Source organism: Crocodylus siamensis, chromosome 1 (genome assembly GCF_052110815.1).
Source record: "Crocodylus siamensis isolate JL-2025a chromosome 1, ASM5211081v1, whole genome shotgun sequence".
In the NCBI taxonomy this organism is placed as follows: Eukaryota; Metazoa; Chordata; order Crocodylia; family Crocodylidae; genus Crocodylus; species Crocodylus siamensis.
In genome coordinates, this window is record NC_143395.1 from 299,309,231 (window position 1) to 299,328,128 (window position 18,898).

Genomic DNA, 18,898 nt, shown 5'->3' on the forward strand with positions numbered 1-18,898 from the left:
ATAAGATGACCTTGAACAAAGATGGCTTCCTAATATTTAAATTCTATATATGGAAAATTTATAAATTGTTATAATTTTCCAGGTGTAGAATCAGGATCCTAATTTTGTCTTGAATTTGCATTGAATGTGCCCCCCTCCCACTGCTACAGCAGGAAAAATAAATCGGGAGGGGGTGGAATCAAGCGGCCTTTTTGCTTTCTGCTCCCCCCCCACTTCAACTTGTTCCCCCCTGCAGCCTCCTCCCTTCCCCCTTCCTGCTCTCCCTGAGCATATGGATGTGAGGGGCAAATCTAAAAACACTGGCGTTGAAATTAACACATACATAGACTTCATTCTTCCAGAATTGATGCATTTTACCTTTTTCAGCAACTGCTGCAAGTTTTAGCACAGGTACTGCATAAACACACTTTTAAGCAGCACCTCTGTACATTTTTAAGCAGCATTTCTCTATCTACTTGTATATACTACAAACTTTATTTATTTTTTGTTTCTTAAGGGATTTTTGTCATGTCCCAGGTCAAATTAGCCAGATCAGGTCCAAATCCATTTGAATTATTCAAGAACCATATGTTCATATTATAAATTGTGCGTGATATTAATCCAAAGCCAAAAGGATGATGATTTACCATATAGTTCATTGGTGTGGGCCCCACTAGACACAACGGTGTCTCAGGCCATGGTGTCCTCACAACTCAGTACTGCTGAGGATATGTGTATATTCCAGATAACCTCCAAAAGGATCCATGTGCTAACTAGCCTCTCAGTTGTGACTGAAACTGGGTGTTCTTGTCATGAGTCCTGGGATCCTCCAAAAATGTATATGCAGATGTGGAGCAGGGCAAGTTGGTCTGCCTCCATCTCATGGAGGGGGAGGCCACACTAATCGTATGCAACAGACTGAGAGAGGGAGTGACGGAAGGATTCTGGATGAATTATTTGGGGCCCTATTTGGTGATGTTTGCCAGACATTTAAGGCTGATGAAGAAACAGGAATCATTGAAAATGGGAAAGAAAGGCACCGCACAGCTGTGGGAGTGAAGAGGAAGTTTACATCTATTCAGTGTAGTGGCTCCCAATGATTTTAAAAATTAGAGTTGGCACTGAGGGGTACTGTGCCCAATGGGCACTACCATGTATCTTACTCAGAGAGGCTGCCCTAACCTTTGTGGTAAGTTCCCATCAGTATGTTTGCCCAGTATGGGACAGGTGTTTTATAGTCATGCTCAGTATTGGCTGCGTTTAATCAACTGTGTATTTGATTTCTATAATGGAGCACACTCTGCTTTTGGCAGTAGTTTAATGGTAGACAATATATTCCACGAGTGTATTTCCTTGTATGCAAATGTAAGACCAGGGGCTTTTCCCATCAGGCTGATTGGGGGAAAAACTTTGTTTTATATGAAAGTAAATATGGTATATTCATTTCATCCAGTGTTGCTTGTTAAGTGGCATGGCACTTTGAAACAGAGGTGTCAGCTATTGCTCTGGGTTTTTTTTACCTCTTTGCCCTTTCAGCATCTTCCAGGCAGTGATTCCATGATTTATTTTAGGCGGGGGTTTCCTACTCGCACAATTCCTTTTCATTCTCTGAGCAACAGGAAGGACAAACGGTATTTGGCAAAAACATCTGCGGTCACTGGGAGTGGCCGAATACTTAGCACTTTGAGAAAAACAGCCCACTTGTTTAGCCCTCTAAAGAGAACTTTATTTTAGACCATGGTTTTCTGAAAACATGCTCTATGGCTTCCAGTGAAATGCCTTTTCATTAATGATTTGGCTTCCTTAAGACTCCTAGAACTCCCTTTGCCTGATACTGTACAAACTTACTATCTGTGTCTCTGAGGAAAGAAGGTGACTTTCTTTACAGAAGTGTGTGACTGAATAATGACTGAATTATCTTCATAATAGGAAAGAATGAGTGATATGAGACTGTACCTCCAAAGCTAATTCATGGAAATAATGTAAACATTGTTTTGTGATGTATTCAGTCAGCTTTGGTGTCACTATATTAAACCTCAAAAATTAGATGGACAAATCAATACAGTCACTCACTGGTCTGATTTTAAATCTCTTGAACAGTATTATACTAATTGGTAGGTACCCTTGTCACCACAAACTGTTAAGCTGTTATCAATAATTATGTAACTGAATGATTTAGATAGGGTGAACTGTCACTTAGTCTGGAGTCTTAAAGAAAATAATTCCTATTTTGTATAGGGAAGTAATGAAAGGGAAATTGAATATGGGGAAATATACATTTTTTCCTAAGGGTTATTTTACCGAACTTAAAAAACAAAAATGTATAATTAGCTACCATACACATCTTAAATGTCTAAATCATTTCTTTTACTCCATAGTAATGGAAAACACAGTGTCACAGAGTGGACCTTGAATGTGCTCAAAAGGAACAGTAACAGTTGTTTTAACCAAAATCATTTACACGTGGTGACTCGAAATGCTGGAAGTGGTTATTCATTGAAATGCAGTACAGTGACCCGTAATACAGGTGGCAATGTAACGTGGTACAAGGTAATTATTGTTGAAAAAAAATGTTGCTTATAATAGTAGTAACAGAACTGAGACTTAAGGTGCACAACAGAAGCCAAAAGTTTAGTAGATTAGGTCAATTAAATACTTTGTAGCAAAGAAGGGGTTTATATTATGTTGGGTGGTGCCAAGGTGTACTGTCATGAAAACAACCTTTTTCCCTGCCCAGCTCCTAATGAGTATCTGCTACATGATAAAAAATCTTCATGTTGCTGCTTCTTCCATGAGTATCTGTAAAATTGAAAGTGGTGCTGTGTGTGTCCTGTGCATGCACTAAAAAGTGGCTGCATGCAGAGGTGTATCTGGAGCAGGACTTCCTTTAATCAACTGCAGAGAGTGTGTTTTCATAGTGGTACCTTAGTGCTGTCTGACACAGTGTAAATGTGCCCTCAGACACAAGAAAATCCAGCCATCTGCTTACACAGATTTGGTAGATAAGAAAAGCCAGCAACTGGAATTGCTTGTGATGGTGTGGGAATAGGAAAGAGTTTGAGGTGATTGCCTAGCTGCGGACATTTGTTTCCCCAGGGACATATAGCAGCAGTACACCTTGTGCCTCTGCTACTTGTCCCCAGCGAATGCCCATGCCATGTGTGCTCTGGTGCAGCAAGTTACCCTGTGTGGGGTAGGGGAGGCTGGGGCTAGCAACTGTGCTGTCCCCAGCAGCCTTACCTGGGGTTCTGGGGGCCTTAGGGAGCTGCAGCCATGGCATGAAGCCTGGCTGGCAGATGGAATGTGACTCTGGCTGGCCAGGCTCTGGTTTTGGGTGGCACGTGCTGTTGCCACGTGTACTGTGCCACTTTTTTCGGCATGGGTTTTTTCGCCCCCGGATTTCCCAGGGTCAAAAAACGCCCCCTGTGCTGCAAGGTAGCAACATGGGGAATGCCTGCATGTGCACTGTGTGGTGCCGCAGATGGGTTTGCAGCCCCACATATTGCACATCAGTACTCTTCTGGACATGGCCAAGGGATCTTGACACTAAAATGGGTGCAAAAGGACTCTCCTGATGGTGTTAATACGCCTATTCAGTAACTGGCAACTAGAAGTTTTGGTCTTTCAGAACATTTATCATATTAGAGGTATAAAATGAGTACTCATAAGTGAACCACAGGTCTCCTCTATACTGTAAATTCCACCAAAACACTTATAGTACAGTTGTAATTAGTTTATTGTATTGTGTGATTGGACTTGGACAGGCTTTGGACATGGTTCCTTCCATTTTCTCTTCCTATTGGGTAAACCCAACCTTCCCCATTTCTCATTTATTTGGGTCAGGGATGTCCCATGCTTATTTAGGAGCACATGAATTTTCATACCAGGTAGGGTACTAGAACACTTGGGCCACTCATCCAGTCTTTAACCAGGGCTGATACCAAAGGAAGGTAGAAGAAACCCTGGAGTAGTTATCAGTTAATGTGTTCCAGTTTCCTTCTAACCAGAACTGGTTGGAGGTTGCTGTGTGCTCTGAAGCATGAGACGTTATCTCCTCCTAAATTTGGTGTGTGCATTTTTATTACACAAATGTTCTTATTATTTATCTAAATGTGCCATTGTTTTGTTTCGTTTGCAGCTCAATTCAAACATATGTCCTGGTGTTGATTTCTGCAAGTAGAGTGTTCACTGTATGGGAAAAGTATTTCCTTTCAGCAGTTTTATATGTGCTACCTTTAACTTTAAGAAATACCTCTTTGTGTTTGTCAGGGCACTAAAGTGCCTGCTCCTTTGAGAGCAGAGCCTAGGGAGACGGCCCTAGGAGCCAGGCAGAAAACCTACAGGTGTCGGTTACTATGGCAGCGGGCTAACAAGGGAATTAGCCTGCACCCGGTCAGCTGACTGGAAGAAGGCAGGGCCTTGAGCACATATAAACGCCAGAGCTGAGGCCAGCAGCAGTTAGTTCTCTGACAGCAGCCAGGAGAAGGAGCCTGAAGAGAAGAATTGCCCAGAGATGCTGTGGCTGCCTATAGGGCTAATGGGGCTCCAGGAGCTCACTAGGTACCCCGGCCTACAAGACACTTAGTGCTGCTGGGAAGTTTGACTCTTTTAAAGGTACAGAGCACACCCTGAACTGCTTGTATTATGTTATAGCCATGGGGCTCATATTTTGTGTGCTGTTTATAAACTGGTCGACTGGACTGAAGCTATTGGGGAGGAGGAGGCCTCATTGGGGCCACACTCTGGTGTGGAGACCCCAGTGCCAGTGGGTGCAGCGCTAGGGGGTGCAGAGACAAAAGGGTGGCGGGGAGCCCAGGGCCAATGTGGGCTCTGGGACAGGGCTGCGGGGGGACCAACCACGCATTTAGCCCATAAGACTGAGGGTGTCGTGTGAGGCATCCATTTTGAGCAGAACCCAAAATGGGTCTTAGAACCCACAGGGTTCAGTGGGGTCTATCAGGGCCATGTCCAAACACAAACATGAGGGCAGCCTCCCTATTTATTACCAGCAAGACATGGCAGGAGAGAAAAGGGATGCCTGTTGGACAGGATTGTCATGGTCATGGAACACTAGGGGCATCATGGCCATCCCTGGGGACACCACACTATGACAGTTTGTAAAATGAAAAAAGTTATTGCCTTATCTATCTTCTGTATACCATTCATTTGTAATATACTAGTCTAATATAGCAATAGTGTTCTACCAAGTAGATATGTTTTTTACAGCATTAAAACCATTTTAGTAATGGCTTCATCTATTATGAAAAAAAAGGAAGGGGCATGTTTTCCACTGTAAAAGCTGAAAGTGGCTTTGAAATTTTGAAAATATTCACCGTCTCTGTCTCTGGTCTTCTTTTTTTTTAACTTGCTGTACTTCCAAGAGTACCCAAATCATTTACCTTTGCACAAATTCAAGCAGAGGAGAAGATGAAGTACACAAGTGGACACCATGGGGAAAAAACCATTCTTAGTTATGGATTGGCTTAAGCTGTAGCTAGGGCTTTTGAGAATCAAGTCACCTATTTTGCTGCCTGACTTTAGGTAGTTGTTTTTCTTTTCTTTGCTTTTAATTTTCCTAAAGTGGTCATGTTTTTCTAATGTGTAATCCCAAATCTGGTGCCTGACTCCTACAACCTAGTGCTCAATTGGGCACTTAATCTATGCAGCTAAACTAGGTCTAGCTATTAAGTAGAACAGTCCAAGATGTATCTGGTATCTGTAAATCAATGATGGTGGATGTCAGGGAGAGTAATGAACAGAGTGTAGATATAAAGTAGGGTGTGTATATATATAGATATTTACTCTTCCTCTAAAGTAATGGAGACCGGTGTTTTTAGTAGGTGTGCCACTAATTACCCTCACATCCTCCTTGAGAGCCACTCTGATCCACTTTTGCTGTTCAGTCTCCTGCTCTTTCTGCTCCCTGTCCTGTCTGCTGCTTTGCTGCCTATCCCCCACTCTGATCTACCATTTGTTCTGCTTTAAATCATTCACTCTTGCCACTGTTGGGGACCAGATACTGGGCTAGATGGATCATTAATCTGACCCACTAGGACACTTCTTATGTTCTTTGGTCCCCTGCTGTTCTCAATTCTTGCATAGCATGCACCATTTGAATGTCCAGATGTACTCTATAGATGTCCATATTTGAAAACTGGACTTTTGCTTACAGGTACATCGGTCCAATATTGGATTGGCACTTATGTAAAGAAAATTGACTATATTGGTAATTGGCCTGAAGTGACCAGTAATTTGGCCGATAAATGCTCATGCGTTGGGGGGGGGGGCAGACCAACACTTCCCGCAGTAACGGAGGGAGCAGGGCTTGGACTAGGGTAAGCGCTGCCCAGGTGGGGCGGGGTGGAATGGAGCTATGGGGAGTGGAGGGGCAAGGCACCCATTGCTGTGTGCTGCTCATCTGGTGGCTTGTCCCCCTGCTGCTGCCACTGCTTGGCCCCAGTCTGCAGCTGCAGCCTGACCTGCCCCACCCCGTGCAGATCTGGGGGCATATGCCCCGACCCCCATGCCTTTCTGTGGGAGCAGTGTCAGGAGCCCCTGGATGAGCCGTGCACAGCAGTGGGAGCCTCCGTCCCCGCTCCCCCTAGACAAGCTGTTGCTCCATCCCATGCCCACCCCACCCTGGCTGGGCAGTGCCTACCCCAGCCCCACTCCCCCACCCTCACTGCAGGGGGCATTGATTTGAGTCCCCCCCCCCCACACCCCTTTCCTCTTCCTCCCCTTTCACCACAGCTGACTTAATAGCTGAACTTAGCTATATTGGAAATCAGATTGGTATCGGCCGGTATGCCTCCTTAAAAATTAGTTATCAGTATTGGCCCCCAAAATGTTTATTGGTACACCCCTACTTTTGCTTTTGTCAGTTAACTAGGAGCTTCCTCCTCCTTCTCCCCAAAACTTTTGTTTTTAAGATAATGTTTATCTTTCTTGAAGATTTCAGTGTGTGCTTGGCATGAAAAAATATTATAATGTTCTTTATTGATGCAGAACTGTACCTTCCATACACTTACAACAGAGGGAGAATTGAATTTTAATACCTTAAGTCTTAATGATTCTGGAATTTACACCTGTAAAATTTTGATTACTCATGAGGGAAAAGTGTTCTACACAACAAGTACAACAAATCTGAAAATAGAAAAAGGTAAGGCTGTTTTTGAAAATTCTGGTGCCCGTAAAATTAAATTTGTTATCCCTCCTCCCCATCCCTGATTAAAAGGGATGATTCTGTTCCAAGTTAATTTACTGAATTAAATCCTAAAAAGGAGAGGATTTGGGTCTATATTCCTTATCTATATAAAACTTTAGCTTGTGCATGTAATGTGACCAGTTCAGATTAGGATTATTCCATGATCGTACCACAAGATATGCAAAACAGTTTAGGGATCCTGGCTCTGGCTATGGGTACATACAATATTTGTAGCACTATATACATTTTTGTAGTGCTACAAAAAGGGGTATAAATATATACATCCTACTTGTAGCACTACAAAAAGGGTGGAAGCACTACAAAAATGGGAAGAACACTATGGAAATATTCCTGGATGAAACAGGAAGATAGCTCTTCTGCTACATTTTATAGCACTACTATAGAGCATGTCTACATGTGCCCCTATTGCGCTGCTGTTACTGCACCATCATTTAATATTTCCTTTAGGACATGTAGTGCTAAAGCAGTGGGGAGGGAGGAAGAGTGGCTGGTTCAGCGATGTGAGGACCAGGAACTGCATCCCTGTTTGCTGCCACAGTGGGGATTGGTGCTGATTCCACCGTGGTGGTGGTGGAGATCAGTGTTGCAGCAGCACTGATGTCCACCAAGCACTGTTAGTGATTGGCTGTATGCTGATCACTGACATCCTGCCTGGTGGTCCCTTTCCATGGTAGAGAAGAGGTTAGGCTGTCAGTGCTTGAGCTCACTGACAGGCTGCCCTCCAAAGGGCTGGAGGGAGTGGGAGGAGAGAGAAGCAACTCCCTTTTGCCCATGGCTGGAGAGCACCACTTTGTAGTGACTTAGTATGAAAGTATGTCTAGAATTGTAGTGTTCTTGTATTTGTAACAGTGCAATGTATTACAAATGCACATCTCTCTGTGGTGTCAGTCATCTAGTGTTCAAAGCACTTAGCTGGGGGTGAGAGTGGGTGCATGGCCCTTCTCCTTGGATCTCTTGCTTACTTCCCACATTGAATAAAAAGACCAAATGGCACTGGGAAGAGGAACCAAAATCCCTGGCTCCCTCCATGGGCACAGTGCCTATCTTATCAAGCCATAAAGTCATACCCTTATGCTTACTGTACTTCTAACCCACTGAATCATTTACACAGGGCTGCTTAGTGGTCCACTTCAATGGGGAGAGAGTTGGGAAGGGAACATCATTATTTTAGCCTATGACCCAGTGGGCATGTCTATATAAGCTATTTACTGGAGAGCTAACTAATTAGGTCCACAGTAAATATCTCAGCGTGTACACCTATAGCCCTATTAGGCCACAGTAAACTAATAAACTCCGCCGTAGGATGGTACTTGTAAAAACAAGTTTTTTACTCTGCAGCACTGCACATACAGATGCTGACCCAAATGATTGGGGCACAAGGGTGCTTCAGTTTGGGGCCTGCCTGCCAGCTAGCCCTGCACTGGACCACCCTTGTGCCCATGCCTCTGTAGCATGCTGAGCAGGGTTGGAGTAGCCCTGGGCAGGCAGGCTGACCCCCTCAGGGCCGCTGCTAGCCAGGGCTGCTCTGACTCGGCTCAACATGCTGTGGTCCCGGGAGCACATTCAAATGCAGCACCTGGGAGCAATAAACTCCAGTGCAGTATGCACCAGAGTTAATTGCTGTGTGTTAATCACATGTCTAGATGTGCCCAGCGTTTAGGCATTTCTTGTCCTGAATGGTAGATATGGGTTCAAACCTGCTTAAGATGGTGTAAACCTAGAACTCAGGTCTTCCATTTTGGACAAGTGCCTTAACCACTAGGCTCCTGGGCAAAAAGTAGGTCTTCTTTTGATTAAATTGAATTGGACTTAATGGAAGCATAGTAAATTGCTAATTGAGAGCGTGGGCGTCCCAGGTGGCTTTGAGGTGGAATTGAGTCAGTGTCCTGAGGGAAATGCTGAAATTGGAGGCAAGGGGCACATAATTCATAGTCACCTGAGGCCCTAAATGGGGTTTGGGACTATGAGTTTTAGAAATGTTGCAAATGTTTCATCTTATAGTACTGAAATATTAGCAAACTAGTGTTTAAAATATTGCACTTATTTATTTTAGGTACACCTGAATTTGTAATTCCGAAGATAACTGAACCTACTGAAGCTTATATAGAAACGAAAACAGGTATCTAACTATTTCAGGAATCTTTATGGTAGCCAAGGAGTTAATACAGGTTTATTCTTATTTCTTTATGGGAGACAGCTTGAATTGAGTCACACTCAGAATTATTTAAGTTATGTTCTTCTTGCTCCGATTTGGGCTTTTGGCCAGACTATGTATTTAATAGGCCCGTGTGAAAGTTCACCAGGTGTTTTGTTTCAAAGCTGTTTTGACGCGTTTTGAGCTTGAAACAGCAAAATCGAAATGAAACAAAAGGCTTCACTTTGAAACAAAACAAGGGCACTCAAAACATTTCAAAACTTTTGAAAAGTTTTGCATTTTGAAGCTGGGTTTACTTGGCTTCAGCGCCGGTCCTGGGCTACAGCGGCAGCCTCCTGTCATCCTGCATGCAGATTTGGGGGCTTGCACCCCTAGGAGGGCTGCGGGGCTGTACTGGACTCCTCCTGGGGGTGCAAGCCCCTGGATCTGCATGCTGTATGACAGGAGGCTGGCACTGCCACCTGGGACTGGCGGCAGCAGCAATTTTCCCTGGCACTGGTCCCAGGCAGCAGCCTGAGACTCCTGTCATCCGGCACAGCTCCAGGGGCTTGCACCCCTGGAAAGAGTCTGGCATAGCCTGGCAGCCCTCACAGGAGTGCGAGCCCCCAGATCTGTGCCTCAGTGTGAGGAAGCTCAGGCTGCTTGTTCCATTTGGGACCAGTGCCCCCCTGCACGCTTCCTGCCTGGCTCCAGCCCCCCTGCATGCTGTCCACACAGCTCCAGCCACCCCACAGCTTACCAGCATCAGCAGCTGTGCTCCTGGCCCCCTGCATGGCAGGAGGCCCCAGCCGCCAAGTATCTGCTGTCTCTGTCACAGTGCGCTGATGCTGGCCAGCCTCAATGTGGTGTGGGGCCATGTGCTTTTGGGCAGCTCCAGGCTGTCACCTGGGGCTGCGTGCCACTTGTGGAGATTGCTGGCCACACTGGCCCAGGTCCTGCGTGCATGAGCTCTGTGCACTGCTTCTATGTATGCAGGACCCAGGTTGATGTGACCGGTGACCCCACGAGTGTCACACAGCCCTGGGTACTGGGGTGTCACCTGGAGCTGCGCGTCACTTGCGGGGACTTCCAGCTACACTGGCCCAGGTCCTGCATGTATGAGTCCTGTGGCCACTTCTGTGCATGCAGGACCTGGGCCAGTGTAGCCAGTGGTGCCCGCGAGTGGTGCGCAGCCCTGGGTGATAGCCCGGATCTGCCCAAAAGTATGTGGCCCTGTGCCAAGCCGTGCTGGGCCACATCAGCATGCTGTGGCAGAGACAGCAGATTCCTGGCGGCTGGGGCTGAGCCCCGCTGCCCTCTGCCATGCAGGGGGCCAAAAGTGCAGTGGCTGATGCTAGTAAGCTGCAGGGGGGCTGCAGCTGGGTGGGGGCTGCATGGGGGGGCTGCAGCCGGGAACAGAGTGGGGGGGATGCAGCTGGGCAGGGAGCATGTGGGTGGGTGGGGGTGTGTGGAGCCAGCTGGGGGCCAAGCAGGGAGGCACGCGGGGGGCTGTAGCCAAGCAGGGAGGTGAGTGGGAGGCTCCAGTACCAAGTGGGACAAGCAGGCTAAGCTTCCTCTCACCAGGGCGCAGATCCGAGGGCTCTCACCCCTGGGAGGGCTGCCAGGCTGTGCTGGACTCCTCACAGGGGGTGCGAGCCCCCGGATCTGTGTTAGATGAGAGGAGGCTCAGGCTGTGGCAGGAGTAATCTTCTCCGATGCCAGGTGTAGTCTGCGCCCAGTCCCAGTCCCAGGTGGAACAAATAGCCTGAGCCTCTTCTCGTCAGGGTGCAGATCTGGGGGCTTGCACTCGTGGTAGGGCTGCCGGGCTGTTTCAGACTCCTTTTGGGAGCCCCCAGATCTATGCTGGATAACAAAAGTCTTTTCCTGCCACCTGGGATCAGTGCTGGGCACAGCCCGCCCAGTGCTGGGGAAAATTGCTGCTGCTGCCAGTCCCAGGGAGCAGTGGGAGCCTCCTGTGATCCAGCACACAGAACTGGGGGCTTGCACCCCCAGGAGCAGTCCTTCATAGTCCCGCAGCCCTCCTGGGGGTGTGAGCCCCCGGATCTGTGCAGCAGATGGCAGGAGTCTGCTGCTGCAGGCAAGTGTGAGGACTTTTGGTTTGATCACTTTGAGGTGCAGTTTCTTGGAAACCTCAGCACCTACCTCCTTGACTCTTGGCAGGCCTTGTAGCTTGTAGAACGGCTAGTGACAAAGGGATAGATTGTCAAGTGAGTAATAATAGAGAGCAGCTTCCCTCTTAACAAATGGGGGGTTGTCTAGACTTACACATTTTGATACAGAGCCTTTTTATGAGGATTGTTAAAACAATTTCAGTTGCATCTCATGATGAGATATCATAGATTTCATAGACATTAGGGCTGGAAGGGACCTCGGGAGATCATTGAGTCCAGCCCCCTGCCCAAAGGGCAGGAAGTCAGCTGGGGTCATAGGATCCCAGCAAGATAAGCATCCAATTTACTCTTGAGATGATGATGTTCCACTTAAATCAGCTTTCTGTAGTTGTTTACTTAAACTGTGAAAGTGCAAACCTTACTGACTGAACATCCATTTTATGAAGCAGGTGTTCATAAATGTATTTCCTTAAACTATTGTTCAGCTTTTGTGGCATATGAAGGACAGAGAGAGTACCTGGAATTGGTGGACTGGTATTGACACTGGTACGGCCTTGAAATAACATCTTAAAATAGTATATAACATTAGACCAGATTTCTAGTCACAAATTACTTGGTAAAATAGTTCATATAGTCAAACCTCCTGCTTATGGGTTTCAGACTACTGTGTATAGGGATGAGGAAGAATGTTTTTTTTCCCTTATGCAGCTGAAGTTAAGATAGTGAATGGGTGAAGTCAGGTGTCTGCACTCGGAGGTGAGAGACAAAATCATCTTAAATATTTGGCTTGTGCATCTTGCTCACATGGTCATGATCATACTAATTGCCAGATCTGATATCAGAAAGGAATTTTGCCTCAGGTTGACAGAGATGCTGGGAGTTTTAGCTCTATATTGCATCCTGGGGACTAATTTACTTGCTGGGATTACCTAGGCATATGCCACCTGATTTTTTCTTTGGCATTGCAAGGCTTAGGGCATTGATGGCACAGCTTAATTTCCTCTGGATTGAAATGCTTTGATCTAACTAAAGTCTTTGGACTTGAAACAGAGGTTTATGGGTAAAACGGGTCAGGTGATTATAAAAGACTTTTCTAGCCTTAAATTTTGTGAAATATCTAGGAAACATCTGCTTATGGAAAGAAGTCAGCTGGGTCAATACATATGTACACATTGAAATTCATTGAAAACTTGGCTGTATCTTTGGACATGCTAGAATTTCATTCAAAGTTATCTTGTAACTTCCAAGGAAATTAGTCTCCCTATTGCATTCTGAAAGTTCACACTTGTTTTGTATTGATGTTCATTTTTGTTATGTTTTGCCTAGGTAAAGATGAGGTACTCAACTGCACAGTTTTTAGGGGGTACTCTGTAGCCCTCAATGTTATGTTCTATTGGCTTATCAATGGTAAGCATGCAGAACAATGTTCTGACAGCACTAACTGCACATGTCAAGGGGACTATGAATACTTGTAAGTATATATACTGCAAATATCGCACTACTTTCTTTATGGTATGTAACGTTAGTTAAAACACCTGAGTTATTTTCAGTACCCGTCTCTCAAAATCTACCTACCAGCTGGCTGTAGGTTTTTGTATTAAATATCTGTAATCATTGCTGTTAACTTAGCTTATCTTTTTTTAAAGAATATCTGCTAAGTCTGCTGTACATATACATACACAAACAATGTTTCAGACTTAACTACAGATGTCTCTCAATGTGCTGTTTCTGGCCTTAGCAGATGCTAGGGGTGTGCAAAGTGAGCAGTATTGGATTCAGATTTGGCCCAGTTCAGGGAATAGTGATGCAGTTCACTGATTCGGATCATTGTGTCGATTTTGATTCGGCCAATTCTGAAGATTTGATTCTGATTTGGAGAATCAGCGATTTGAGCATAGCTTTATATGTTTTTTCCACATACCTCAAGGTACTAGGCGTGGCTTGTGGACACTGCTATGGTGGAGCAGATGGAGTAATCCCATGAGAGCACAGTGGAGTCCCCTGTGTGCTCCGCACTAGACCCAGAAGTGAACCAGAAGTACTTCCAGTCCAGTTCTGGGTCTGCCATGGAGCACATGGGGGAACCCCCCTGCACTACCCTGGCTTGGTGATCAGCCATGGGAGGACCCCAGGAGCCCCCCCAGACTTAGGAGGCACCAGTCACCAAGCCAGGGGACGGGGTCCCCCATGTGCTCTGAGGCAGACCCAGAAGTACTTCTGGTCTACTTCCAGGTCCTGTGCACTCCTGTGGAATGCTCCATCCGCCCTACCAGCTCAGCATTCATAAGCCGCACTTGGTACCTCGAGGTACATAGAAGATACATATAAAGCTGTGTCTATGCTTGAATTGTCAAATCTCTCAGAATGTCTCTGAATTGATTCTGAGAGATTAATGGGTCTCCTGATTTGATTTGGAGGCAGAGATTCGGATGCCAAATTGGCCAAATCTCCTCCAAATCAAATCAGTGACTGAAGCTTTGCACAGCCCTAGTAGATGCTCCTTTGCAATATTTCTCCATCCGTTGTTGCTGTAGGTAAATTGTGGTCATGGGAGGAAGAGTAATGTTACAGGAGTAGACAGAAATGTAATGGCAACTAGAATTTCCGTTTTGCGAAAATCTTTGAGATTTTGAAATTCAGTTTTGTTCCAAATTGAAAGCAAAACAAATACATTTCACATTTTCTGTTAAATGAATTTCTTGAAAAAATATGTTTTGGATCAAGCTAAATGTTTCTTTATGATAAAACTGAGAAATTTTGTTCTACCTTTTTAAAAAAGAGTTAAAAATTTCAAGGAAAAATGTTTCATTACATTCCAAATTTGGGGGTGGGGTGAGGTGGGAGATGTCTTGATCTAGCATTTTCCATCAGAAAACATAGTTTCTTCTTTGCTGGAAAGCACTGATAAGTGCTTTAGAAAGCACTAATAAGGAGCTATTTCATGAATTAGTTGCATTTCTACTTGGGGACGAGAGTTCGCACAGCCTATATCAAAATGAACATTCAGAACTCACCAGGAGAGCTAGCTGTTACGTTAAGACAGCAAAGGGTTTGTTTACTCCTCATACTGTGGGGGCTTGTACAGATTATCATTTATGTGTTTGAAAAAGCCATGAAGGATTGCTACCTGGCTTTCCCATGTATGTCAGAGGTGGGAGTGAGCAGGTTCATTTGAACATGAGACACCTTGAAATAGTTGGGACACTGCAAAGACCTCTGTCATCTTAAATATTAGCTAATCTCATGCTCCTGTTAGAGGAGTGAAATGCTAGTTATTGTCCAACTCTGCTGTAGGACTAATGAAGCCCTATGTCAGATTAAGCTGTTTAGTCTTAGGAATCAGTGATACTTACTTAGCTGTTTTGCTGGACTTCAAATGTAAATGTTTGACGTCACTCACAGCTTCACAATGAATGCTAAGCATATGATACACTTATCAGGTTGGTCTGGAAATTCCTTTCACTATCATCTATGAAGAGTAAAACCTGTATCCCACATGACCAGAGGTTGGGATGGGTTTTTGTTGTTAGGTGCAAAGGGCATTTATACATGTGTTCTGGGAGTATGTGTGTGGGGGAGGAAAAGAGGGGGACACCCTAATGAAAGCACCTGAAGCATCACGGGTATCAGTGTCCCCACACTGAAAAATGGTGGCAGGGATGCTTTAACTAAAGTTCATTGAATGCCATTTTTCAGCATGGAGATGCTGATATACATGGTGCTGGAGTCTGCTGGACCATGGTAATTACCACACTCCAGCAGACTTGATTAATTTAGTCTGCTCCAACTCACTGTAACTATAGCGCACCAGAGCAGCCTCACTATGCATATATAGGCACCCAAAAAGTCAGGCTTTGGAAAACTAAACTATGCTTATTCTCCTCCATACCTTATAAAGAATATATTCCCCTCAGTGTATAAGCTTACGGTGAAAAAATTAAGGTATCTAGAAGGAGAACAAAAAATCACCTAGTTATGTGACTAATATGATCACTGGTTCTTTAATTTAATATTTCTGTAGTACAAAACACCTAATTTTTCTAATATGAAGAAACAAAAGATACTATAGACGTTCTGATTCTAGTGATTTATTAATATTTGGTTTTATTTCTTAACTGCATGGATAAGGAACATATCAAAAGACTTATCTGAAAGCTTTCTTAGCTGATTCTTAACCTTTTGCAAAACCCATGGTAGGTGTATACTGTGCCGAGTATTGGAAACAGCCCCTTCTTTAGGAGTCCCACAGTGATGTTGGTGTTCAGTATTAGTGCTTTTAAAACTATCGTAACCTTTTTATATAGTAATGAAGAAAGTTCATAAACTCTGTATCTCTGTTGTAGTAATTTAGGAAATGAATGGTATGCGTCAAAACGACTGTGGATTAAAAAGGTTACAGAGGAGGACATGAATCATAATTACACCTGCATCCTGATTGTTCCTGGTAAAATGCAAAAACAAACTGTTAGACTGAAAAAAGGTACAGAATAATCTGATAATTCTTTTTTTCCTGGTATTTAATGACCTACAGGGCACATCTACATGAGATGTATACTGCAGAGCTGACTAATTATCTTCTCAGTTAATGTCTTGGCATCTACACATGCAGGGCAATTCAGCTGGAGTAAACTAATTAACTTTGCAGCAGGATAGTATTTGTAAATACAAGTACCATCCTACTGCAGAGTTTTGCTGTACAGCAGCACACTTGTAGACACAAGGGTGCTTCAGTGCTGGGGTTGCTTGCCAACTAGCTCAGCACTGGGGCACCCTCGTGACCCAGCCAGCCCCTCTGTAATGTGTTGAGCTGGGGGGAGAGGAGCCTTGGGCTGTCAGGCTGACCCCTTGGAGCCCTCCGCCAGTCAGGGCTGCTCTGACTCAGCTCAATGTACTGCAGTCCTGGGCGCACAGTCAAATAATGGTGCCCCTGAGAGCAATAAACTCCAGGACAGTAAACTCCGGAGTTTATTACTTTGCATTTATTGCATGTGTAGATGTGTCTATAGACTACTATACACTGTATTAATTAGCATTTTTTTTTAACAATAGACTCTGTTTTACCAGGGGAGGTCATTCCTCTGAATTCTACTAGTGTCATGTTCCCCTACATGCTCTCTGCTGCCTTCTGTTTGAAGACTACTGGATCTTAGTCCAAAGGCCCACACTGATACGTCCCATTTAATAGTCAAGATGGTTTACAGTTGTTCAAGATAACCTCTTGCCTTCTAGTCCTACCATATTTTGAAGCAAGAAAAAAATAGAGTACAACGTTCAGAAAGAATAAGGCTAGGGACAGACATTACACATAAACCGGTTTAATTGATCAGAAACTGCTTTAAACCTGTAACAGAACATAAGTTCAATGCACATAAACCAGTTTCAAAATGGGTGAAACTGGTCTAAGATAAATCTGATTGAATGTAGCATCAGACTTAACTGATTTGGGTCAAACCAGTTTATGGAACCCCTGTCCCAGACCCCTTCCTGGTTTAAGTTCAGTCAGAGTCCCCCAGCAAGCTTTGCAGCAATGGGGTATGTTTTCTACTGCAATGGAGCAGGGCTGGCCCCACCCGCAGCTGTCAGCAGGGATTTTTCTATTCCCAGCAGCAGGGTGGATTTCCCCATCTCATCCCCCTTCTCCAGTTGGGGCACAGGAGTAAAGCCCCAACTGCCAGCTTCCCCACTCCACTGGGCATGGGGTAGGCATTTTTCTCCTCCACTCCCACTTCAGCTGGTGGGGGTGGCAGGGGCCTGGCTCCCGGGTGGGGACAAGGCCCTGGGCTGCAGCTCTGTCCAGGAGTTGCTGGGCAGCCGATGCTTTAATCCCCTGAGCTGGCTCCAGCAAAGCAGTGGCACCAGGGGCTGTGCTCACTCAGCAGCTCCTGGGACGGCAGCAGGGGTTTGGAATGGGGGTGGGGGAGCAAGAAGTAGGAGGCTGCCATTTTTCCTCCCCACTCCTTTGTCAGCCAGCCTGCTGGCCAGGGAGCAAATGTCACTGGGCTGGGTGATTGGCTTGGCTCCTGGCTGCAGAGAAGCCCGCAGTCCCACCTGAGCTGGGAGCCAGGGCAATTGCCTGGCCACAGCTCCTCTCTGGTCAGTGGGCCAACTGAGGAGGGAGTAGGGGGGGAAATAGCCCCCTTTATAGGCTTCCGATCCCCTGTGATGGGCATAGCCTGGCTGAGGGTCAAGAGCCAGGGTGTGGGGAGGGCTGTTTTCCCACCACTCCCTCCTCAGTCAGCCTGCCAACCAAGCAGGGGTCATGGCTTCCCCTTTCCCCAACACTGGGGAGACCCCAGCTGGGGGTCCAGTGCCAGGAGGAGGGGTGGGTTTCCTCCCACACCCCCTCCTTAGCCAGCCCAGACTGAGGAAAAGGTGTGGCCAGGGGGACCAGCTCTGGGCATGGGGAGATGGGGGAAGAGGTGCCCTGCTCAGGGCTTCTCCCTTCATGGGGGAGGCCCTGGCTGGGGTCTGGGGGGAGGGTGGGTTTCCACCCAGGCTCAGCCAGCCCTGACTGAGGCGGGGGCATGGCTGGGGGACCAGCTTTGGGAACAGGGAGAGAGAGAAATACCCCACTGAGGGAGTCCCTCCTCCCCTTTCCCCAGTGCTAGGGAGACCCAGACTGGAGGTCTGGTGTGTGTGTGTGGGGGGGGGGGGGGGGTTCCCCTACACCTCCTCCTTAGCTGACTGGAGGCCAGAGAGGGGGGATAGCTGGGAAAATCACCCATTTCCCCACTGGCCAGCAGGCTGGAAGCTGAGTTCTAGCACCCTTAGGCTCCTGACATGGGCCACTGCAAGGGTTTGACTGTCTTTCACTTTTAAAAAGCGAATGTCAGTTCACTTTCTTATTGGTTTAATCTAAACAGTTTATGGAAACCTGCAAAGACTGAATCAATTCAGCCTTGGGCTTTTTGACTGTCTTTCCTAGCCTAAATGTTAACATCTGCAAGTGTGGAAGAGGGTTGGAGAATCACAAAAGACCCAGAGCTAGATCATAAAAGACAATCACAGAAGAGATGGGATGAAATCTGGTCCAGAGGAGACAGTATGCAGAGTGTAACAGGGGTGTAATTAGCAAATTTTCTGCCCTGGGTAGAGAGGCAGGGGACCATATGTGTCTAGGGGCTCATGGGCAACTGGTGCTGCCTTAGGTGGAGGGGCACATGCCCCCCCCTGCGACCAGTCTCGCCGACCAGAGTGGGGGGTTCCCCCATGGGTGATCCTGCTGTCCTGGGGGCGGGGGTCCTGCAATGGCCGATCACCATGGCCGATTGCTGTGCTTGCTGCAGCTGCTTCTGGGAGTGGCTGTGGCTTCTGGGAGCAAGTGCCAGCCGATCGTTGCAGCCGCTCCCAGAAGTGGCCGCAACCACTCCCAAAAGCGGTGCAGTGAGCGCAGTGATTGGCTGGCACTTGCAGGGGGGGCACTGGTGT

At 46.2% G+C, this 18,898-nt stretch overlaps 1 protein-coding gene across 1 annotated transcript in view; it reads left to right on the plus strand.

Moving 5' to 3' along the window:
* IL18R1 (interleukin 18 receptor 1) overlaps positions 1-18,898 on the plus strand; it is a 41,282-nt gene that overhangs the window by 14,878 nt on the left and 7,506 nt on the right. The window contains exons 4-8 of the mRNA XM_090020754.1: positions 2,358-2,529; positions 6,985-7,138; positions 9,258-9,323; positions 12,797-12,941; positions 15,814-15,950. Coding sequence (XP_089876880.1) covers positions 2,358-2,529; positions 6,985-7,138; positions 9,258-9,323; positions 12,797-12,941; positions 15,814-15,950 — 674 coding nt within the window. The remainder of the gene's footprint in view (positions 1-2,357; positions 2,530-6,984; positions 7,139-9,257; positions 9,324-12,796; positions 12,942-15,813; positions 15,951-18,898) is intronic.